The sequence below is a fragment of the Mustelus asterias genome, chromosome 19 (assembly GCF_964213995.1).
Source record: "Mustelus asterias chromosome 19, sMusAst1.hap1.1, whole genome shotgun sequence".
Taxonomy (NCBI): domain Eukaryota; kingdom Metazoa; phylum Chordata; class Chondrichthyes; order Carcharhiniformes; family Triakidae; genus Mustelus; species Mustelus asterias.
In genome coordinates, this window is record NC_135819.1 from 72,299,187 (window position 1) to 72,325,083 (window position 25,897).

At 44.1% G+C, this 25,897-nt stretch overlaps 1 protein-coding gene across 1 annotated transcript in view; it reads left to right on the forward strand.

Moving 5' to 3' along the window:
• The window catches only part of LOC144507590 (uncharacterized), a 127,830-nt gene that overhangs the window by 44,122 nt on the left and 57,811 nt on the right, over positions 1-25,897 (forward strand). The window contains exon 2 of the mRNA XM_078234744.1: positions 12,608-12,805. Within this exon, the coding sequence (XP_078090870.1) occupies positions 12,608-12,805 (198 nt within the window). The remainder of the gene's footprint in view (positions 1-12,607; positions 12,806-25,897) is intronic.

Here is a 25,897-nt window from a genome sequence, read left to right on the forward strand (position 1 = left end):
AAACCCTACAGTGCAGAAGGAGGCCATTCGGCCCATCGAGTCTGCACCGACCACAATCCCACCCAGGCCCTACCCCCACATATTTACCCGCTAATCCCTCTAACCTACGCATCCCAGGACTCTAAGGGGCAATTTTTAACCTGGCCAATCAACCTAACCCGCACATCTTTGGACTGTGGGAGGAAACCGGAGCACCCGGAGAAAACCCACGCAGACACGAGGAGAATATGCAAACTCCACACAGACAGTGACCTGAGCTGGGAATCGAACCTGGGACCCTGGAGCTATGAAGCAGCAGTGCTAACCACTGTGCTACCGTACCGTATGCTTGTAGATGACCGTATCTTTACAGTCCATATAAAAAATAGGGAGTGTGGCTTAATTGTGACTTCAGGCAACTTTTTTGAAATGTTTTTTGTTATTCATGTGGGACATGGGCGTTGCTGGCTGGCCAGCATTTGTTGCCCATCCCTAGTTGCCCGAGGGCAGTTGGGAGTCAACCGCATTGCTGTGGCTCTAGAGTCACATGTAGGCCAGACCGAGTAAGGACGGCAGATTTCCTTCCCTAAAGGACATTAGTGAACCAGATGGGTTTTTCCAACAATCGACAATGGTTTCATGGTCATCAGTAGATTCTTAATTCCAGATTTTTTTTATTGAATTCAAATTCTACTGGCTGCCATTAGCTGAGTTTCTGGATTAATAGTCCAGCAATAACACCACTAGGCCATCGCCTCCCTAAACTTCAGGAGGACATTGAATAGAGTGGGCAGTTAAGATATCAGTCAAATTTAATGCAGAAAAATTTGAGCTTGTTTTTTTTTGGAGGAGGAATGAGAGGTACATGGACACAGTGGAGCGAATTTTACCATCCTGCCCGCCACGGGAATCGGAATGGGCGAGGGGCGGATCAGGGAAAGGTCCGTTGACCTCGAGTGGGACTTTACCGTTTCGGGATGAGCTTGGCCGTAAAGTCCCGCCCCATGAATTGAATTTTCTTGGAGCTTGCCCCCATTCTTCTGCCATAACTTCAGTGGATGTTCAGTTCAGTGTATTACCTCTCTTGTTCACCTAGATACCATTGGATATGGTAAAAATTTCAAAAGAAGCAAATAAATTTTGGGGTTCACACACTAAAATCTCTAGAAGTAGGGAGCACATGTTGATAAAGCTGTGAACCCACGAAGAAGAAACAGCTTAACTAGCCCTCAAGGAGCAGTCACCAACTGCCTTTTGGGACCAGTTGAAGCCAGTTGATTCCAATTAGTAGGCAACTGGGGCCAGCTCCAACAACACTCAAGAAGCTTGACATCACTCAGGACAAAGGAGCCTGTTTGATTGGCACCCAGTCAACCATCTTCAGTTTCCAATCAGTTCTCAACTGATGCACAGTAACAGCAGTGTATAACATTGACAAGATTCACCGTAGCAACTCATTCCTTCAACAGCACCTGGGGACGGCATGGTGCCACAGTGGTTAGCACTGCTGCCTCACAGCGTCAGGGACCCGGGTCATGACTCCCAGATTGAGTCACTGTCTGCACCTTCTCCCCGTGTCTGCATGGGTTTCCTCCGGGTGCTCCAGTTTCCTCCCACAGTCCAAAAGACGTGCTGGTTAGGTGCATTGGCCATGCTAGATTTTCCTTCAGTGTACCCGAACAGGCGCCGGAGTGTGGCGACTAGGGGATTTTCACAGTAACTTCATTCCAGAGTCATTGCAAGCCGACGTGTGACACTAAGAAATGAACTTTAAAAAATCACAACCCCTACCACCTAGCAAGACAAGGGTAGCAGATGCATGGGAATACCAGCACCTGGAAGTTCCCTCCAAGTCACACATCATCCTGACTTGTAAATATATCGCTGTTCCTTCACAGTTACTGGACCTCCGCTTTCGCTGGGTCAAAATCCTGAAACGTCCTCCCTAACAGCACTGTGGGTGTACCTACACCACAGGGACCGCAGCAGTTCAAGAAAGCAGCTCACCACCACCTTCTAGAGAATATTTTGGGATGAGCAATAAATACTGGCCTAGCTAACGACGCCCACATCCCATGAAAAAATAAGAACAATTCTGCTGCTTCAATCTTCATAAGTTGTCGATTGAAATCCTCAATTCCTTTACCTTTGTCTTTTTTAGAAAGCATTTGTGTTTATATATTGATTTTCATGACCTTTGGATGTCCCAGAGTACATTCCAGCCAATAAAGGACTTTTATTTTGAAGTGTTGGAAATGCAGCAGCCAATTTGGACACAGGTACCACAAATAGCAATGTGATGATCCCCGGACACTATGAACAAAAGCAAAATGCCGTGGATGCTGGGAATCTGAAATAGGAACAGAAAATACTAGAAATACTCAGCAGCTCTTACAGCATCTGTGGAGTGAGAAACAAGAGTTCACAGGCTGGCTTTTCATTCCAGAGGTGGATAGCAGGAGTTGGGAAATGTTTGGGCATAATTAAGCTGAATGAGAATCCAGGCATCCATTAGATTGTTGAAATATCTGTGCCCCATGGATGCTTGATTGACAGCTCTCATTCTGTGATCTATTATGTCAATTGCACAGTATTTGTTTGCACAAGACAAAGAAGTTTCCAGTGCTCACAGTTTCAGCAATTGATACTTTAAAGGGTCTACTTTTATGGGGCTGAAGTGACAGTAGTTTTTAAAGAAACCAGAAAGTTCTTAATGAATGACTTTTTAAGAAGTGTTTTTACACATCCTGTTGCTATTATAGGGTTCACAGTAGGTGAGTGGGCATCAAAGTGTCATCATTTGACATGGAGGATATGAGGGGTCATGGTGGATGGACAGAGGGGCATAGCTTGGCATGGGGGCCATGGGTTAGCCCTTTTGAATTTATCATTCAAAAGGTTCCCTCATCGAATATAAAGTTCATGACACATCTGAAGGGCCGTTAACCACGAGTCCTTTGACCTGACAATGCAAGTGCTGGGGGACTAGGGCATGTCAGTCCCTGCAATGGAGCCAGCCAAGTTGGGAGTGCAGGGTTCTGGTTTGTGATCCACACCAGCCTACACCCTTAACCCTCACTGATGAAAATTGGGGGCACAGGGAATGCAGTCAGGAATCCAGCAATTGGGCCCCGGCTGCCATTTTTCCGCCTCCACTGAGCCTCCCAACTCCATGTAACTCCAGCTCAACAATTCAAATTTTGGTGATGTTGGTTATGGGATCTTTGGGATCTTTCCTTTACATTCATGAGGGCAGATAGGCAGAGGTCAAAACATTTTTCTCGAGGGCTCTTCTTGAGATTTTTGGGCTACGCTTTGATCTTCGGGGGCCACTTTTTGGTTTTCAGTGTCTCTCTTATTCTCACCAACGCCTTTATTGGATGATGCATGGCATAGTCACGTGATTTTCTGTATTCATGGAGTACTTGGACTCACAGAAACTGAATTAAAGTAATTCATCAATATCATAAAATCACAGAATCCCTACAGTACAGAAGGAGGCTGCTCGGCCCATCGAGTCTGTACAGACCACAATCCCACCCAGGTCCTATTTCCGTAACTCCACACATTTACCCTGCTAATCCCCCTGCTGCTCGCGTCAATTTAGCATGGCCATTCAACGTAACCCACACATCTTTGGAGTGTGGGAGGAAACCGGAGCACCCGGAGGAAACCCATGCAGACACGTGTCCTCAATAATCCTCAATAATCATCCCCCTTCCATTAGATTTAAAACTGTAACTGTGATGTCCTAATGGATTTTCACATCCAGCAATGTGCCAAGATCACTTCAAACAGAGACCATTGAGAGGAACCCATGATAAATGCAAAAGGCTAGATTTTAATCCCTTTGTGTACTGTGAAGAGATTGGAAATTACTCTCTCAGCCATCGACTCCACCAGATAGCCTGAAAACCATTTCCTGTTGATTTATATCTCAGAATATGTTTCTAAGTTCAAAGCAAAATGGAACTTAAGACGCAAGACCTGCCAATTTCCCCTCCCGGGAATGGAAAGAGAAATATGTTTAAAACTAGCTCCAAACGCCAGTGTTGAGCAGTGTCAGAGCAGGAGGACAATGACAAAGAAGACCACCTCTGTCTCTATCTCTCTGTCTCTATCTCTCTGTCTCTATCTCTCTGTCTCTATCTCTCTGTCTCTATCTCTCTGTCTCTATCTCGCTGTCTCTATCTCTCTGTCTCTATCTCTCTGTCTCTATCTCTCTGTCTCTATCTCGCTGTCTCTATCTCTCTGTCTCTATCTCTCTGTCTCTATCTCTCTGTCTCTGACTATGTGTGTCTCTATCTCTCTGTCTCTATCTCTCTGTCTCTATCTCTCTGTCTCTGACTATGTGTGTCTCTATCTCTCTGTCTCTATCTCGCTGTCTCTATCTCTCTGTCTCTATCTCTCTGTCTCTATCTCTCTGTCTCTGACTATGTGTGTCTCTATCTCTCTGTCTCTATCTCTCTGTCTCTATCTCTCTGTCTCTATCTCTCTGTCTCTCTCTCTGTCTCTGTCTCTCTCTCTCTGCCTCTTTCCCTCTCTGTCTCTCCCTCTCTTTGTCTCTGACTGTATGTCTCTCTCTCTCTGTCTCTATCTGTGTCTATGTCTTTCTTTCTCTGTCTCTCTCTCTCTCCCTCTCTCTCACTGTTCCTCTCTCTGTCTCTTTCTCTCCCTCACTGTTCCTCTCTCTCTCTCTCTTTCTGTCTCTTTCTCTCTCTCTGTGTCCCTCTCTCTCTCTGTTTCTGACTATGTCTCTGTCTCTCTATGTCTATGTCTCTCTCTCTCTCCCCCTCTCTCTGTCTCTATGTCTCTCTCTGTCTGTGTGTCTCTCTCTCTCTCTGACTTCTCTCTTTCTCTCTCTGTCTGTGTGTGTGTCTCTCTCTCTCTCACCCTCTCTGTCTGTGTCTCTCTTTCTCTCTGTTTCTGGAAAGAATCAAAGGGTGTCATCCTCAGTGCAAAACTGAACATCACCAACAAGTGCCTCCAGCAGACGGCGAAACTGCCAAAGTCAGCTCCAGAATTCGACTGAAATCACCTAACGAACGGTTGCAACGTATCACCTTCCATGCCTTACGGACAAACCAAAAATTCACTCGGATATTTCTTTAAACTTTTATTTGGGTCTCTTAACTTTCCATGATCTACATGAATGTCTATTGGGTCTTTTATTATTTTGCCTTGGGTTTTCGTGACTAATAGGCTCACTCTTTCTTTGCCTCAAGAAAACCGGGTTTGATTGCCTCCTTGTTGAACATTCGGACTGGAAAAGGTATTCACGGGGGAAAGAATTGTAAATAAACTTTGGTTGCGGCCAAGTGAGAGTGTTGGAAAAAAGGGGAGCCAAGTTCATTCCCCCTCATCCGGTTGTAACATTGCCAGGGGGGCGAATAGCGTACCAGCTCTCATTAACTAGGCTCTGTATCTGTACTGTAGCCACGTGACGGAGCTACCTGCGGGTCATCAGTACTAGTGGACTAAACTTCCAGCCCTGCTCTGTAAGGGGTTAGAGTCATAGAGGTTTACAGCATGGAAACAGGCCCAACTTGTCCATGCCGCCTTTTTTTAAACCCCTAAGCTAATCCCAATTGCCCACATTTGGCCCATATCTCTCTATACCCATCTTATCCATGTAACTATCTAAATGCTTTTTAAAAGACAAAATTATAAAATTATAAATGGCATTGCATATGAGAAAGTGGCAGGCAGCAAGATGGTGATGAAAGGAATAGGAATTTCCCAGTGTGTGTGTGTCTTGGCTGGCAAAGCATCGTGCCAAGAGCACACAGGGCAACACATTCCTGTGCATCAAGCAGGGGCATGTCAGCTTGGGATCTGTGGTTGAATACAAGGGACGTGTAGGTTCTTGTGATACAGACATAAACAAGTCCATAAATGTCCTGGCACCTTGCCTCAGTATCAAGTTCATTGAAAGCAGTAAAGCAATTTGGTGCCAAGCCTGGTTCAACAGGAAATAGTAAACCACCGCAACACTAACATTTATGATGCCGGAGGAAAAATTAATCCAGCTGGATAGAATGGGAAATATTATTGGATGAATCATAGAATCCCTACAGCGCAGAAGAGGCCATTCAGCCCATCAAGTCTGCACTGACTCTCTGATAGAATAACTTACCCGGGCCCTCTCCCCCACCCTATCCCCGTAACCCCACACATTTACCATAGCTAATCCATCTAACCTATACATCTTTGGACACTAAGGGGCAATTTAGCTAACCTGCACGTCCTTGGACCATGGGAGGAAACCGGAGCACCGGGAGGAAACCCACGCAGACACGGGGAGAACGCGCAGACTCCACACAGACAGTGACCCAAGGCTGGAATTGAACCCAGGGTTCTGGAACTGTGAGGCAGTAGTGCTAACCTTGCCGCTCAGCTTTAAAGCACAAAGCACCTTGGCATTTTTTAATCACACTGAACATCAGACAAACTGGACAAATTTTGACCGTTTGCTACATGAGCAAACAATGGAATAAGTGACCCAAAACTCAACTTAAAAAGTAGGGTTTAAGGAGAGTTTGCTTTTAATGTGAAGCACCCTGGTACATTTTATTACATTGAAGATGCTTTATGAATGGATATTTTCGTTGTTACTCGAGGGATAGATGCTGGTTGCGACTCTGGTGAGAACTCATTGTGAAGTGCCTTCAGGATGTTTTACTAAGTTAAAGGCATCTACACAAATGCAGGATATTGTTGTCACATTAAGATTAATGAATGGATTGGGTGTTAGCTTTTGCTTTTGTTTGTGAAATTGCTAAAAATTGCAAGATGCTGGAATTCTGAAATCATGCTGGAAACACTCGGCAGGTCAGCCAGCATCTGTGGAGGGAGGAAGGTGGGGTTAATGCTTTAAGCCAATGATTCTTTGTTTGAACCTAAAACAGCTCCTGGGAATGAACACGGAAGACTGTCAACTCACTGACTGTGCCCAAAAATGGGTTGATGAGCCTTCACAGCTGGAGAAAAATTATCTTTTGGGCAGAAAACACAGGAAAAAAGAATGTTTTAATGGGTATGAGCACTGTTGCAATCAGGATGGCATCGAGCCCCACTACTCCAACATGAGATCGATTCACTCGCCCAAAATGGGTAATTATTTACCTTCACTACCATTACCCTGAACAAAAAGGACTTTAACCAGGCGTGCGCATTATAGGATTAATGCAGCACGCTGATGGCTATTCTTGAGTGTTGATAAACTCGGCCTTTCTATTTGACAAGACTGGTTTCATAATAAACTAATGTGTTAGTTGTTTGTTGAAAGAATCATAGAATCCCTACAGTGCAGAAGGAGGCCATTCGGCCCATCGAATCTGCACCAACAGCAATCCCACCCAGCCCCTATCCACGTAACCCTATGTATTTACCCTGCGAATCCCCCTGACACTAAGGGACAATTTAGCACGGCCAATCAACCTAAACTACACACCTTTGGATTGTGGGAGGAAACCGGAGCACCCGGAGGAAACCCACGCCTGGTTAAAGTCTTTTTTGTTCAGGGTAATGGTAGTGAAGGTAAATAATTACCCATTTTGGGCGAGTGAATCGATCTCATATTGGAGTAGTGGGGCTCGATGCCATCCTGATTGCAACAGTGCTCATACCCATTGTATTATCCAGATTATCTCCTTGCGGTTCCCTGAGAGCCAAGGACAGAATGGAGTTTGCCTTCAGCAGTTGCAGAAGGGTGGAAGCAACATCAGAGTTTATTTATTAGTGTCACAAGTAGGCTTACATTAACACTGCAATGAAGTTACTGTGAAAATCGCCACACTCCAACACCTGTCCGGGTACACTGAGGGAGAATTTAGCATGGCCAATGCACCTAACCAGCATGTCTTTCAGACTGTGGGAGGAAACCAGAGCACCCAGAGGAAACCCACGCAGACACGGGGAGAATGTGCAAACTCCGCACAGACAGTGACCCAAGCAGGAAATTGAACCCGGGTCCTCGGTGCTATGAGGCAGCCGTGCTAACCACTGTGCCACCGTGCTGCCCCTGGGCTATGTTGATGATATAAAGTTAGATGGGACAGTAAGTATCAAGAGGATGCAAGGAGGGATGTATTCAGGTTGGGTGAGGGGGCAGGGACTTGGCAAATGAAATATATTGTAGGGAAGTGTACAATATTTCATTTTTTGGGAAAATATTTTTTTTAAATTTGAATGGTGGGAAACTGGGAATCGCTTGTGTTGAGAGGGACCTGGATGTCCTTGTACATAAATCACAGACAGGGTGGATGCTTGAAAAGTGTTACCCCAAGACAGTCATTTATGACTGAGGTGTGTCGAAACTTTTTTCCACAAAGGTCAATCTATGGAATTCTCTGCTCTGGAGAAATCTGGACGGTCAGTCATTGTGCAGATCCCAGACAGATTTCTGGGCAGTGAAGGATTCAATGATATGGGTGTAGTGCGGGAAGGCAGCGTTGAGGTAGAAGATCAGCCACGGTCTTGTTGAATGGCGGAGCAGACTTGAAGGGCCAAATGGTCGACTCCTGCTCCTGTATCTTATGTTCTTAATGTCCTGAGTAAATACCAAGTGGATGCTCATTCGCAATGAATCTGCAACCTCGCATCCAGCCCTGATCATATCCTGGATGATTTCTCATTGAAAGTATGCATTTATGTAGCACCTTTCATGGCCTCAGGATGTTCCAAAGTGCTTTACAGCTGGTTAAGTACTCTTGAAATGTAGTGACCATTGTAATGTAAGAAATGCAAAGATGTGCGGGTTAGGTGGATTGGTCATGATAAATGTGTGGGTTTATGGGGATAAGATAGAGAGGAGGGCCTGGATGGAATACTCTTTCGGAGAGTCGGTGCAGACTTGATGGGTTGAACGGCCTCTTTCTGCACTGTAGGGAATTCAATGGTTGTATAGCAGCAATAAATTTATAACATCAATCCAATAATGACCAGGCAATCTACCCCCATCTGAAATCCTTGCCAACCTCACAACCATCTGACATAGCTACATTAATCTAATTCTGGTCTCTTGAGCATCCCTGATTTTAATTGCCCCGTCATTGGTGGCTGTACCTTCAGCCGCTTAGGTTATAAGTTCCATCCCTCTCCTTCTTCCTTCAATATTCTCCTTTAAACCTAATTCTGTGGCCATGCCTTTGACCTTCTGCCCTGATACCTCTTTATGTGGTATCAAATTTTGTTTCATAACACCAAACACTTTGGCATGGTTTATTACGTTGAAGGCGCTTTATAAATACAAGCTCTAGTTGTTCGTCGAGGGATAGATGTAGGCTTGGACTCCCATTTTCTTCAAAATAACGTGTGGAACTTTTTTGCAATGAGATGAGAGGGCAGAGGTGGACTTGGTTTAATGAACTGAAAGACAATAGTTCCCTCAATCCTCAATTCAGTTTGAATTTAATTGGTTTTTGTAGCAAGCAAGGGGTTCGATTAATGAGGTGGGATTTGAACCCACAACCTTCTGCCTTAAAGGTGGGAGTGCTAGCAGCTGAGTCACGACCTTTTGGCTAAGGTCATGCGTAGGATCAAATGTGAGATCAGGTGTAATGCCTGTTCTTGTCAGCTTGGGTCGAGTATCTCTGTTTTGTGGGGGGCTATGAATTGGATTTTGTGTTATTCGGTCGTGGGACATGGACGTTACTGGCTGGCCAGCATTTATTGCCCGTCCCTAGCTGTCTTCGCTCCAAAAACCAATTAAATTCAAATTGAGTTGGGGATTGAGGGAACTACTGTCTTTCAGTTTATTAAACCAAGGCCATGTCTGCCCTCTCATATCAATGCAAAAATTTCCACACGTTATTTTGAAGAAAAGGGGGACGCTCCCCTGAGTCCAAGCCTACATCTATCCCTCAACAAACAACTAGAGCTTGCACTTATAAAGCAACTTCAATGTAATAAAACATGCCAAAGTGTTTGGTGTTATGAAGCAAAATTTGACAGCAATCCACATAAAGAGGTATTAGGGCAGAAGGTCAAAGGCATGGCCACAGAATTAGGTTTAAAGGAGAATATTGAAGGAAGAAGGAGAGGGATGGAACTTATAGCATAAGCGGCTGAAGGTACAGCCACCAATGACGGGAGAGTCAACCACATTGCTGTGGCTCTAGTGTCACATGTTAGGCCAGACCAGGTAAGGATGGAAGATTTCCTTCCCTAAAAGATATTGATGAACCAGATGGGTTTTTCAGACAATCGATTATCAGTAGATTCTTAATTCCAGATATTTCTTTTTATTGAATCCGAATTCCACCATCTGCCATGGCGGGATTCGAACCCGGGTCCCCAGAACATTAGCTGAGTTTCTGGATTAATAGACTAGCGATAATACCACTGGGCCATCGCCTCCCCAATTCAATTTGAATTTAATTGTTTTTTGAAGCAAGCAAGGGGCTGGATTTATGTCTTGCCCTGTCTACTCTGCACATTGTCTTGGTAACTCTGAGGAAGGATTTTTAAAAATTACTTCAGGGAGGGCTTATGGCCTGGATAAGGAAAAACACCTGGCTTGTTAACATGATCTGAATCTGGAAATACAACAGATGCAGGTTTCATCAAGTGAATCATACTTGCAGTTAAAGTCTATCTATCTATCGATCGATCTATCTATCTATCGTACAACAAAAACATCCATTTTGATAAGTACTATATACATCTTAGATTTTTAGGAGTAACTGTATGATGTCAAAGACACCAAAGTAAATGTCAGAAAGATTTCAAAATGGCCGAGCTGAAACTGTGGCAATTAAAAGTACAAAGATTTATTTTCCTGTTAAGTTCTTATTTATTTGTTTTATTTAGGAACTTTGGGATTCGGAGCAAAAGTAGGCAAATTTAACCCTTCGAGCCTGCTCCGCCATTCAATCAGATCATGGCTGATCTCTCCCTGGTCTCAAATCCACCTCCCCACCTGTTCACCATATCACTCTTTTCCTTTTATATTAGAAATATGTCCATCTCCTTCTTGAAATCATTCAATGATTCAGACTCCACCGCGCTTTGGGACAGCGAGTTCCACAAATTCACCACCCTCTGCGAGAATTAGTTTCTCCTCACCTCAGTTTTAAATCAATCGCCTCACAACCATACCTGTGACCTCTTGTTCTAGATTACCCCATAAGAGGAAACATTTGGTCTATGTTTACTTTATCAATCCCTTTTAAAGTTTTATATACCTCAATCAGATCCCTCTCATCCTTCTTATGCGAGCATAAGCCCAACTATTCAATCTCTCCTCATAGTCAACCCCTTCATCCCTGGAATCAATCTCGCGAATCTCCTCTGAACTGCCTCCAATGCCACCAAATCTTTCCTCAAATATGGAGACCAAAACTGGACACAGTACTCCAGATGTGGTCTCACCAACACCCTATACAATTGCAACAACACTCCTCTACTTTTATACTCCAGTCCTTTTGCAATAAATGCCAACATCCCATTTGCCTTCTTTATTCTGTGCTGCACCTGCATACCGACTTTCTGCGATTCATAAGCATAGACACCCAGATCTCTTTGCCCGGTCGCATTTTGAATCTGATTTACTTGATTTTATTTTAGTGGGATTCAGCAATTTTAATCCCATTGGGCATCAAGGGGAGAAATGGATGTATTTTGTAGGACTTGTGGAAGGTAAAGAATAAGGTTTGAAAACAAACTACTGACCTGGTTCAGAGGTTGTTAAGGAGTAAGAGGCAGAGACTAGGGCTAATGGCTGTGTACTCGAATTGGAAGGAAGACACTAATGGTGTCCCGCAAGGATCGATGCGAGGGCCTCAGAACATGTACTTTTCAATATGTGGGTGGGTTTTAAGCCTTGCAAAAATTTCTCCAGTTTGTAAGCCCGAGGAGAGGGAGAGCTAAGAAACTGCAGGGCCTGAATTTCCAAAGCCTGGGTAAAAGGAGTACAAGTAATTGGGTCAGAAAGTCTACATCATGAGATCAAGGACAATGTGATCACCTCCAAATTCTACTTCAAATTAAAGGTAATGTTAAAGTCACCATAGTCCCAGATGACCATACGCTGCTCCGCCCTTTGAGTGGGAGAGCTGAGTGGTGGTGATTTGACCTGAGGATCACCACACCTCAGGCGAGGGGCAAGGTTGAGAAGGCGGGGCCTTTGTGAATAACCTCAGCCGGTATGGGAATTGAACCCACGCTGTTGGTGTCGCCAAGTGGCAGAGGAAAGGGGCGGCATGGTGACACAGAGGTTAGCACTGCCGCCTCACAGTGCCAGGGACCCGGGTTCAATTCCTGGCATCAGGTCACTGTCTGTGCGGAGTTTGCACATTCTCCCCATGTCTGCGTGGGTTTCCTCCGGTTTCCTCCCACAGTCCAAAGAAGTGCAGGTTAGGTGGATTGGCCATGCAAAATTGTCCCTTAGTGTCAGGGAGACTGGCTAGGGTAAATGCCTAGGATTATGGGGATAGGGCCGGGGTGGGATTGTGGTTGGGGCAGGCTCAATGGGCCGAATGGCCTCTTTCTGCACTGTAGGATTCTATGATTCGAAGTCTGATGGATGTGCTGAAAGAATTGATTTACATTGCGCTACTGAGAATTAATGGAATGGAGGAGGTCTTTTCATTTGAATAACACTGTTTTTCCCCTTTTCTTCCTGTAGGAAACTGCAGCAAACCCAACTTTAAAGTTGAAAATGTAGACATGAGCGAAATAATGGACACGTATTTTGAGGTTGGTCGGAGACTCCGTTTAAAGTGCCAAAGTGGTTATAAAAGGAAAGCTGGGACGTCAAACCTCATCCGATGTGAGAACAACTCTAAACAAGTCATGTGGTCAAAGCCAAACCTCATGTGCATAAGTAAGTTCCATTTATTGCATAGGATGACATAAGGGGTCAACAGCCACAAAACAGGCCATTTGGCCCAACCAACCCATGCTGGTGCTTATGCTCCACACGAGCCTCCCTCCATCTTCCCTCATCTAATTCTACAATTGTAACCATCAATTCGCTTCTCCCCTCATGTACTTATGTAACTTCCCCTTAAATACATCTGTACCATTTTCTTCAACCACTCCTCGTGGTACCGAGTTCCACATTCCCACTATGTCAGTTTGGCGACAGATTTGAGCACCGTATTACACTTAATCTGTCCAGGTCATGGGGCTTAATAATATGACCAGATATTCGTCTTGGAAATAATGAACTAGAGTAAAAAAATCAGAAACCTCACATTCGTTCAACGTCTCAAACATTAACCTCCCAAACAAATTGATCTCCAATTTCTTTTTACGGATAACCTAACTTTCGAACCGAACAACGGATACCACGTTTAAGGAATTCTTGATCCAATAAATGCCTATCAGTAACATATCATAGAATCATAGAATCCTACAGTGCAGAAGGAGGCCATTCGGCCCATCAGCTCTGCACCCACCACAATCCCACCATATCTGGAACCTTCCACTCGGGCACAGAATTCCTGTCAAGCGCAATAAAATAATCTGCACATTTTGCCCAAGAAAATTGAAGTGAAAAGTCTATTACTGGCATTTTCTGTAAAGAGTTTGCAAGGGTGCGACTTCTTTACTGGAATGGACTGTATACTTTAACTTTTCAAAAGAAATGGTGTGCAATTGCTGCAGGGGGGAATTAGAGTGTTAGTTGGCAGAACAACACTGTTGTGATAGTTGGTAGAGTCACCTTTTAATATGCCAAGTATATTTCTGACAGGATCACCCTAAGACTCATGGCATTGACTTGCCTGGTCATGTTTAACGTTTAAGATAACATTTAGTAAATGTACGATGGGCTTGAATTACATTGGACCCATTTCGTGGTCTGAAATAGATGCCACGTATAAAGCTTGACTGCCAACCAGGAGGCCTGAGCCTGGCCCGAAATTTGCCCTCCACTCACCACCTTTAACATTTGCTCCCTCCCCCACCGATGCACCGTGCATATTATATGCAAGATGCACTGTAGCAGCTCACCAAGGCTCCTTCGACAGTGGCTTCCATGCCTGTGACTCCAGCACCTAGAAGGCCAAGGTCAACAGATGCATGGAAACACCACCATCTGCGAGTTCCCCTCCAAGCCACTCACCATCCTGACTTGGAAATATATCGCCATTCCTTCACCGTCACTGGGTCAAAATCCTGAGACTACCTCCCTAACAGCACTGTGGGTGTACCTACACCACATGGACTGCAACAGTTCAAGGAGGGCAATAAGGATGAGCAATAAATGTTGGCCTAGCCAGTAATGCTCTTATGCTATTGCAAGCATAAAAGGGAGGAAGAATCATCGAATCTCTACAGTGCAGAAGGAGGCTATTCGGCCTATCAAGTCTGCACTGACCACAATCCCACCTACCCTCTATCCCCGTAACCCCACATATTTACCCTGCTAATCCCCCTGACACTAGGGTCAATTTAGTATGACCAATCAACCTAACCTACATACCTTTGGACTGTGGGAGGAAACCAGAGCACCCGGAGGAAACCCACGCAGACACGGGGAGAATGTGCAAACTCCACACAGACAGTGACCCAAGGTCGAAATTGAACCCAGGTCCCTGGAGCTGTGAGGCAGCAGTGCGAACCACCATCATGCCGCCCATAAAGAATGTCAGTGTCCATTGCACATCCAGAGATATCGGCCAGAATGTATCTCCTGAAAACCGGGAGTGAAGCAGTAACTGGGGTGAGGGCAGGTGGGGGGTGGGGCAAGTAGATACTGGGCAATAGGTACTGTAGTGTCAGGGATGTTGAGAGGGGTGGGGGTAGGGGCCACTCTTGCTCCTCCTAGCACCACAGAATCTTTTTCTAAATTATGCATTTTTAAAACTTCTAACCCTGTTGAAGAATCCTGCTCTGAATGTCCAAATTCAGTTTTAGCATGGGGCCTAATACCTGTTTTAGTTGGCCCAGCAGAGGTATCTAAAAATCAATCTGACCCAATGGGTGGGATTTTCCAATCGCGGCCTCCCCAAGGCCCAAATTTCCTGCCCGAGGTCAATGGACCTTTAAATGGGGCCATCAAACTTTCTGTCGACCAAAATTCCTGTGACAGGCAGGACCGGAAAATCCACCCCAATGTCTTTCAGGCATGATGGAATCATAGATTAGAATCAAAGAATCCCTACAGTGCAGAAGGAGGCCATTCGGCCCATCGAGTCTGCACCGAAAACAATCCCTTACAGGACCTATTCCCTTAACCCCACATATTTACCCCGCTAACCCCTCTAACCTATGCATCCCAGGATACTAAGGAGCAATTTAGCATGGCCAGTGCATCTAACCCGCACACCTTTGGACTATGGGAGGAAACCGGAGCACCCGGAGGAAACCCACCGAGACACAGAGAGAACGTGCAAACTCCACACAGACAGTGACCCAAGCCGGGAATCGAACCCGGGTCCCTGGCGCTGTGAGGCAGCAGAGCTAACCACTGTGCCACCGAGCATCCTTGAGTAATGAAACATTGCTCCTCAAAGTTGGCCCCATGTTGCACCTATTTTTACCCCACGGAACGCCCTCAGCCCTGGTGCTCAAACAATGAATTGAAATTGAATTGTAACAATAAAACATGTGAGAGGCAGCCACAATCATCTAGTTTGTAAAGGAAGTGTCCAGTGTGTGAATGCGTTATATAGATCAGAGATTCTGGTGTGTCTTGATTAATTGACCACTTGGAGAACTGGAGACTTCCAAGTGGCCACAGTATTATCCCAGCAAGAGTCAGCACCTTCGGTGAGGAAGGATAGAATGGGAAAATGAGACACAATTGGTGGAACAAAATACCCCACAACTTTTATCCCCCAACCCTAGCCAGAAACAGTGTCTGAGTTGTTCCTAAGCCAAACAATTTACTGCCATACACTTTTTCCACATCTAAGCTGCTGTGCTAACATTCCAAGCAATATCTAATTGTAGTTTCACTAATGTCTGAAACTCCTTTCCATAATCTCTAAGCCCTTCACTCAATACACTCTGCAGCCCATTCTCCTGTTCACAATCACTCTACATTGCAATCTCGTTTCTTTTGACTTTGTACAGGCCCAAAGCAGTACAAAATGGGTAAATTGTGGGTCTGTGTTGAGACGTGGAGTTGAAGGAGGCTTTTGGCAGACTTGCCCCTGAACACCTTCCCTTCACTGTTATCTGTGCCGTTGATTTTAGTGAGATCCATGCTCCTGAACTTAGACCAAGTTAAAATTTTAGTTTACTTATTAGTGTCACAAGTAGGCTTACGTTAACACTGCAATGAAGTTGCTGTGAAGAACCCCCAGACGCCACACTCCGATGTCTGTTCGGGTACACTGAGGGAGAATTTAGCAAGGCCAATGCACCTAACCAGCACATCTTTTGGACTGGGGGCGGAAACCGGAGCACCCGGAGGAAACCCACACTGACACGGGGAGAATGTGCAGACTCCGTACAGACAGTGATGCAAGCCCGGGAATCGACCCTCGGTCTCTGGCGCTATGAGGTCACAGTGCGAACCACTGTGCGAACCGTGCCACCCTACTTACTCCTTTATAACATAACTATGTCGGATGTTTTTTCCAAGCAAAGGTCACTGAATGTCAATTTAGTCCACATTTAAGTTTTCACATTACTAAGTTAAAGATGACTCATTGTAATTGAATACAATGTTGTTGTCAGTAACAACATATCCAAGAGCTTTTGGGGTGGCACAGTGGTTAGCACTGCTGCCTCACAGTGCCAGTGACCCAGGTTCAATTCCAGCCTCAGTCACTGTCTGTGTGAATTTTGCACGTTCTCCCCGTGTCTGCGTGGGTTTCCTCCGGGTGCTCCGGTTTCCTCCCACAGTCCAAAGATGTGTGAGTTCGGTTGATTGTCCATGGTAAGTTGCCCCTTAGTGTCAGGGGGATTAGCAGGGTAAATATGTGGGGTTACGGGAATAGGACCTGGGTGGGATTGTGGTCGGTACAGACTCGATGGGCCGAATGGCCTCCTTCTGTACTGTAGGGATTCTACGATTTGAATGAGTATAAAGGGACTGCCTTCAGGGGAAAATATTTTTTCACATTTTCTTCGAGTTTATTTGCAAACACATGACAAACCAACACAGATCGAATAGAGACACAACTTTGGGCAATTTAGATGTGACATTCTGATAGACATGACCCTTCTGGTATGTGTTCCTCAAATAACAAAGAGTTGGCAATTACCATTTAAGAATATTGGATATTTGGATAACAGGAGTAGACTGACATGAGTTTGCCTTGTTCAGTTTTATCAATCCTTTTCATATTTATATTTTAAATTTTTTTATCAGGCCAACCACTTCCCTTGCGAGAATAAATTAAACTTTCTGACCATTTCCTTATAACTTAAAAACGTTTCTCATGAAATCAGTGCTCCTTGGGAATGTAGACCTTTCGAAACAAAAATGACCAAGGTCGCATGATACAACGATTCTGGAGTTGTTGACTAATCGATCATTCTCTACTTGTGTCGTTTAGTCTTTAACAGATCCAGACATGAGATGAGGAAAGCCTCAGTCATAGAGAGCTTTTGGAACCATAGATCCTAAATTATCTGGTTTTCCCAAGCATATCATGCCTACCACATGACCTGTATCGTGTTACTCACATAAAGTGCCTTTAAAATGCAATCAATCAAATGATCACTGCACCATGATGTTATTTTATTATAAGCTGTTATCTTAACATTAGCCCAATTGCTGATTAAGTAATGAATCTCAGTTCCCCATGACAAATTACCTGATCCATTTTAGCTTCTAAGTAATGTTTGATTTTTGAAAACAAAGTTATCATTTTGATTTCATGTCTGGTACACACGTTTTTAAGAGTGTAATCACACAGGCTAAGATTTCATATAACAGGACCTGACAAGTCACCGTAATCCAATCTCTAAGAACTTCAGAATACAGAGGGTAAAAAGGTTTAGTGAGTTCCAAAATCTGAAATTTAATCTTACAGATGATGAAACTATACGATAGTGGAAGCACCGATCATTATTTTAACCCAAGGGGTTCATGTCTTTTTTAAATTTGTGATTGTGAAAAAGGGGATTGTCAAGCTGGTGGAATGTGTGGTACACTTACAAAATTGGATTAAGATGTATTTAAGGGGAAGCTGGATAAAGGAATTGGAAAAGTAATGAAATGCTATGTTCATAGAAACTAGAAGCAGGAGTAGGCCATTCGGCCCTCCGAGCCTGCTCCACCATTCATTATGATCATGGCTTAACACCAAATTCAATATCCTGATCCCACCCCCCATATCCCTTTAGCCACAACAGCTATATCTAATTTCTTCTTGAAATAAGACAACGTTTTGGCCTCGACTACATTCTGTGGCAGTGAATTCCACACATTCACCACCCTCTGGGTGAAGAAATTTCTCCTCACCTCAGTTCTAAAAGGTTTACCCCTTATTCTCAAACTATGACCCCTAGTTCTGGACTCCCCCCACCATCAGGAAGATTCTTTCTGAATCTACCCTGCCTAATCCTGTTAGAATTTTATAAGTTTCTATGAGATCCCCTCTCACTCTTCTAAACTCCAGTGAATATAATCCTAACTGAGTTAGTTTCTCCTCATAAGACAGATCTGCCATCCCACGAATCCGCATGGTAAGCCTTCGCCGTGCTCCATCTATAGCAAGGACAGCCTTCCTCAGATAAGGACACCAAAACTACACAGAATACTCCAGGTGTGGTCTCACCAACACCCTGTACAATTGTAGTAAAATATCCCTATTCCTACACTCAAATCCTCTCAGTACAAAGGCCAACATACAATTTGCCTTCTTTACTTCCTGCTGTACCTGTTGCTTACTTTCAGCGACCAATGTACAGGGACACCCGAGGTCTCACTGAGTACTCACCTCTCTCAATTTACACCCATTCAAATAATAATCTGCCTTCCAAGTATAGTTACCAAAGTTGCTACCCTCACATTTATCCACATTATCCTACATCTGCTATGCATATGCCCATTCACTACCCCTTCCCAAATCACCTTGAAGCATCTCTGCATCCTCCTCACAGCTCACCCTCCCACTCCACTTTGTATCATCTGCAACTTTGAAGATAATATATTTAGTTCCCTCTTACAAATCATTAATATACAATGTAAACAGTTGGGATCCTAGCACAGATCCCTGCGGAACGCTACTAGTCACTGACTGCCAACTCATTTATGCCAACTCTTTGCTTCCTATCTGCTAACCAGATGTCTATCCATCTCAAGACATTACCTGCAATCCCATGCGCTTTAACTTTACATAGTAGTCTATTATGTGAGACCTTGTCGAAAGCATTCTGAAAGTCTAAGTAAACCACATTCCTATTCCTGTAGGGCAGCATGGTGGCACAGTGGTTAGCACTGCTGCCTCACAGCACCAGGGACCTGGGTTCAATTCCTGGCTTGGGTCACTCTGTGCAGAGCTTGCACGTTCTCCCTGTGTCTGCATGGGTTTCCTCCAGATGCTCCGGTTTCCTCCCACAATCCAAAAAATGTGCTGGTTAGGTGCATTGACCGTGCTAAATTTTCCCTCAGTGTACCCGAACAGGCGCCGGAGTGTGGCGACTAGGGGATTTTCACAGTAACTTCATTGCAGTTTCAATATAAGCTTACTCGTGACACTAATAAATAAACTTTAAAAACATCCTCCGGTTCTCTTTTGTCAATTCTCCTAGTTACGTTCTCAAAGAATTCCAATAGATTCGTCAAGTATCATTTCCCCTTTGTAAACCCATGTTGACCTTGTCTGATTATACAACTGCTTTTCAAATGCTGAGCTATGAAATCCTTGATAAAGACTCTAGCAACTTCCCTAGTACTGACATTAGGCTCATTGGTCCATAATTCCCTGTTTTCTCTCTACCTCCCTTTTTAAATTGCGGGCTTACATTAGCTATCCTCCAATCTGTAGGAACTATTCCAGAGTCCAAAGAATTTTGGAAAATAACCACCAATGGATCTACTATTTCAAGGGCCGCATCCTTAACTACTCTGGGATGAAGATTATCAGACCCTGGAGATTTAGCTACTTTCACTCCCATCAATTTCCCCAAAATTATTTCTCTACTAATGCTGATTTCCTTCAGCTTCTCACTAAAACTTGTTTCTGTCAGAACTTCTGGTACATTATTTACGTCTTTCTTTGTGAAGACTGAAGCAAAGTACGAATTTAGTTCTTCAGCCATTTCTTTATTCCGCTATGAATTCTCCTGTTTTTGACTGTAAGGGGCCTACATTCGTTTTTGTTAATCTTTTTCTCATTACATATCTATAGAAACTTTTACAGTCAGCTTTTATATTCCCCACTAACTTACTTTCATACTCTATTTTCCCCACCTTAATCAATCCCTTTTTTGCTGAATTTTAAACTACTCCCAATCCTCAGATCTATTGCTTTTTTCTTGCCAATTTGTATGCTTCTTCTTTGAATCTAATACTATCTCTAATTTCCCTTGTAATCCATGGTTTCGCCACAATTCCCTTGCCATTCTTGCGCCAAAGAGGAATAACTTCTGGAGTTCATCTATTCATTCCTTAAATGCCCGCCATTGCCTGTCCACTGTCTTTCCTTTCAGTAACGTTTCCCAATCCATCACGGCCCATTCATGCCTCATACCATCATAGTTACCTTCATTGAGATTCAGGATCAACTACATCATTATCCACCTTGACAAAGAATTCTATCATATTATGGTCACTCATTCCTAAGGGTTCTCTCACAACTAGATTGCCAACTAATCCTTCCTCATTGCACAACACACAGTCCAAGATGGCCTGCTCCCTTCAATGTTCCTCAATGTATTGGTCCAGAAAACCATCCCGTATACACTCCAGAAATTCCTCCCCTATTGTACTGCGCCTAATTTGATTCTCCCAATCTATATGCAGATTAAAGTCGCCCATGATGACAGATGTTCCTTTAACACATGCATCTCCGATTTCCTGTCGAATGCTTTTCCCAACATTACCACTAGGTTTGGTGGTCTGTATACCACCCCCACCAATATTTTTTGCCCCTTGGTGTTTCTTAACTCGACCCATACAGATTCCACATTGTCTGTGCTAATACCTTTCCTCAATATTGGATTAATATATTCTTTAATCAGTTAGAGTTTAATGAAGAGAAAATGGGGGAGGCTTGTTTGCTGTGCATGCAGTGTAATTATATTCAAGATCCAACCTTATGCTGAGTTGACAGAGTCCTCAGTTGCGTTTTGTATCTGTGCTTTCCAGTGTTTTAAGCCTTTTCTCCTGGTTTACAAACAGAAGAATGAGAAAAATTGATCAGAAAAGTGAGATCTCATGGAATACAGGGGAAGGTGGCAGGTTGGATCAAAAATTGGCTCAGTGACAGGAAACAAAGGGTGTTCCTGGGACTGGATAATGGTTTCCAGTGGTGGTCCACTGGGCTCAGCTTTGGGGTCCTTGTGTTTGTTGTATACATTAATGATTTATCATAGAATCATAGAATCCCTACAGTGCAGAAGGAGGCTATTCAGCCCATCGAGTCTGCACTGACCGCAATTGCACCCAGGCCCTATCCCCGTAACCCCCATGCATTTACCCTAGCTAGTCCCCCTGACACTAAGGGACAATTTATCATGGCCAATCCGCCTAACCCACACATCTTTGGACTGTGGGAGAAAACCGGAGACCGCGGAGGAAACCCACGCAGACACCGGGAGAACGTGCAGACTCCGCACAGACAGTGAACCCAGGTCCCTAGCGCTGTGAGGCAGCAGTGCTAACCACTGTGTCACCGTGCCGCCTCAAGACTTAAATGTGGGTGGCATGATTGGGAAATTTGCAGATGACACAAAAATTGGCCGTGTAGTTTATAATGAAGAGGATAGCTATCAACTCCTTAATGACATCAATGGTTTGGTTGAGCGGACAGAGAAGTGACAAATGGAAGTAAATCCGGAAAAGTGTGAGGTAATGCCTTTGGGGAGAACAAACAAGACAATAAATTAGAAGATATTGAGAGGGGTTGAGGAAGGGAGAGACCTTAGATTGCATATTCACAGGTCCTTGAAGGTGGCAAGACAGGTGGACAACGTGGTCAAGAAAGCACATGGAATACTTTCCTTTATTGGAAGAGGTTTATTGAACACAAAAGCAGGGATGTAATGATGGAACACTGACTAGGTCAAAGCTGGAGTTTTGTGTACAGTTCTGGTCACCACATTACAGGAAGGACATCATTGCTTTGGAGGGAGTGGAGAGGGGATTTACAAGAATGTTGCCAGGGATTGAAGATTGCAGCGATGAGGAGAGATTAGATAGGTTAGGGTTGTTTTCCATGGAGCAGAGAAGGCTGAGGGATGACGTCATTGAGGTGTACAAAATTATGAGAGGCCTGGACAGGGTAGACAGGAAAGATTTGTTTCCCCCTAGCTGAGGGGTCAGTTATCAGCCGGGGGGACATTGATTTAGGGTGATTGGTAGAAGGTTTAGAGGGAACATGAAGAAAGCGTTTTTCACCCAGAATTCTGGAATTCACTGCCTAAGTTGGTGATTGAGGCTGAAAGGATCAAGTCATTTTTTAAAATACTTGGATTTACATCAGGAGTGCTGTAGCCTGCAAAGGCTATAGACCAGGTGCTTGAAAACAGGATTAAAATGAGTGGCTTATTTTTCTTTTTTGGCCAGTGCAGACATGGCGGGCTGAATGGTCTCTTTCTGCACCGTAACTTTTCTATGGTTAAATAATGAAACTTCTCCCAGGGACCTAATTAGTGATTGAAGGTTATGTTTTAGCATTGCCATCATTAACCTGGATTGCCCTGTGTAAAATAACATTACTGAGCATGTACCATTGATTTTAAAAACACCTAGAAAGCAACAAAATGTTAATATGGATTTCAAAAGGAAAAGTTGGCTTGACCAAACTAATTGGATTCTTTCAAAAGGTCGTGGTGAGAGTAGATGAGGGTAATTCATTAGATAGAATGGGCGTCATTTTAGGGCCACGCTCATCCTGAAACTGTAAAATCTGCCCGGGGTCAATGAACTTTCCCATGCTCCGCCCCTCGCCTGCTCCGATTCTCGTGGCGGGCGGGCGGGCAGGTACAATTCCAGCCAAAGTATCTAGATTTCAAAAAGGCCTTCGATTAGGTACCATAAATTGGAGAACGCTCAACTGAGACATTCAGACCAGATTTGATTCCCAGCTTCTGCTGAACAAGCTATAGTTGCGTCCTGAATATGGTTGTCATTATTACTTCTTATCTGCACAAGGAATATCTATCCAAGACTCTCCATCCTAGTCCACCATCCCTTCCCCCCAGCCCCCTCCAATGGAAAGTGTGTGGGGGGTATTATGACAAGGATAAGATTGAGGTATAATGTATACCACCATTACCGATTAGTCTGACAACACTCCTTTGGGTGAATTTCCAATTTTGGCAAGGGAGTAATATTCACCCACTACCTGCTCCACCCGATTTTCTTATCTGTAGAAACTATAAAACCCGGTGGGGGAATGGAAGCCAATTGATGCTGCAGCCAGTTTTCTGTTACGACTGAATGTGAAAATTGGCCCTCTTGTCTAGGTTTACATCAACCAAGGACAGTTTTTCCACTGTCTGTTTTGATCTGTCGCCTTCCAGCTTAAAATGATGTCCTCTGTTCTACTCACACTTTTATCATTGTAAAAAGCATCTTCGTCAGAATGCATCAACACCAAGCTTCTCAGGCACTGACAGAGCAATTGGGGTCTTTGACATAGAATCAAGTAATTGAATCACAGAATTGTTACAGTGCTAGAAGGAGACCATTCAGCCCCTCATGTCTGTGTCAGCTCCCTGAATGAGCAATTTCTTGAGCGCCATTCCCTTACCTTCTCACCGTAACCCTGCACGTTCTTCCTTTTCAGATAACAGTCTAATGCACCTTTGGAATCGATTGACCCTGCATCCACCACACTCTCAGACAGTGCATTCCAGACCTTAACTGTTCACTGCACCTAAAAGTTTTTCCTCATGTCACTATTGCTTCTTTTGCCAATTACTTTAAATCTGTGTCATTTTGTTCTTGACCCTCTCACAGGTGGGAACAGTTTATCCCTAGCTACTCTGTCCAGGCTATCTAGGAAAATGAGCCCTCCAAACACTTAGAGTCATAGAGGTTTACAGCATGGAAACAGACCCTTCGGCCCAACTTGTCCATGCCTTTTCTTTTTTTTTAAAACCTCTAAGCTAATCCCAATTGCCTGCATTTGGCCCATTTCCCTCTATACCCATCGTACCCATGTAATGTCTAAATGCTTTTTAAAAGCTAAAATTGTACCTGCCTCTACTACCACCTCTGGCAGCTTGTTCCAGACACTCACCACCCTCTGTGTGAAAAAATTGCCCCTCTGGACACTTTTGTATCTCTCCCCTCTCACCTTAAACCTATGCCCTCTAATTTTAGACTCCCCTACCTTTGGGAAAAGATATTGACTTTCTAGCTGATCTGTGCCCCTCATTATTTTACAGACCTCTATAAGATCACCCCTCAGCCTCCTACACTCCAGAGGAAAAAAGTCCCAGTCTATTCAGCCTCTCCTTATAACTCAGTATTTTATATTTTCTCCACAAAGATCAGGTCACGAGAGTTCAATTCCTCCCTCCCTATATTTGGAAAGTGGTTATCTCTGGCTGACCGGTGACTGCTTTTTAGTGCCAATGTTTTTAATCTCCTTTCTTCTTCTTGATCATGAATAGTGAAAATTGTCACCAACACTGACGTAACAACCAATAATTTAAAACAGTCAGAATTAAAAGCAACTGTACAGCCTCATTAATGGAGATATTGGTGGGACTCATACGTAGAAACTAGAAGCAGGAGGAGGCCATTTGGCCCTTCCAGCCTGTTCTGCCATTCATTTTGATCATGGCTGATCATCAAATGCAATATCTTGATACCCCCACCCCTCCCCCCCCACCCCATATCCCTTAATCCCTTCAGCCCCAAGAGCTTAAAATCAAGCAATGTTTTGGCCTTAACTACTTTCTGTGGTAGTGAATTTCACACATTCACCATCCTCTGGGTGAAGAAATTTCTCCTCACCTCAGTCCTAAAATGGTATCCTCAAACTGTGACCCCTAGTTTTGGACTCGCCCACCATCGGGAACATTCTTTCTGAATCTACCTGTTAGAGAGTTATATATGTCTGGTCACTTTCAGCGTATGCTGCTTCTGTCAGAAAAACAGAAAGGTCTAAAAGATCAGCAAACATCAAGACTCTCATACCAACTATATCATCGGATTGGTAAACTACTGGTTGCACCCAGTTTACATGTTTTTTAATTGATGGCAAACTTCTGTTTCCCTTACAAAGTAGTAATGAATCACCCTCATAAAACATTGATTATAACTATGTGAGAATCTGATTGTTCAATATTTGGCGATCAGAATGTAAATAGAAGAGGTAGTTTGCCATATATCATCTGTGGAAAATAAACACTAACTCCTGCCATCGAACAGGAACTCAGCTCCCACTCTGTCCACCAGTACATGTGTGGTTCTCATGCCGCTGACATCACGGTCAAGTGTACGCAGCTGCCCACTTCCCAAAACCTCCTGTGCCCTTTGCCATTCCCTGTCACTCCCCAGTTAATGATGCCACAGCTGCACGGGACGGGAATTCTCCCTCTGTAGTTGTGGTGTCAGCAAGCTCAGTCAATGTTTCCTGGGTACTCTGGTTTCTAGCTTGTAACCATAGCAGCAATGGCCTACTTTGGTAAGTCTTTCTGACTACAAGAGTGTGGGATTGTTGTCAGTCCAATGTACCTCAGATCTGTAAAGAGCATTCTCATCAAGGACTTCTGGTATTTATGGTGACATCTGACCACTTCAGGAAATCAGATGTAAATGCAGCGATGGCCTGGTGGTATTATCACTAGATTATTAATCCAGAAACTCAGCTGATGTTCTGGAGACCTG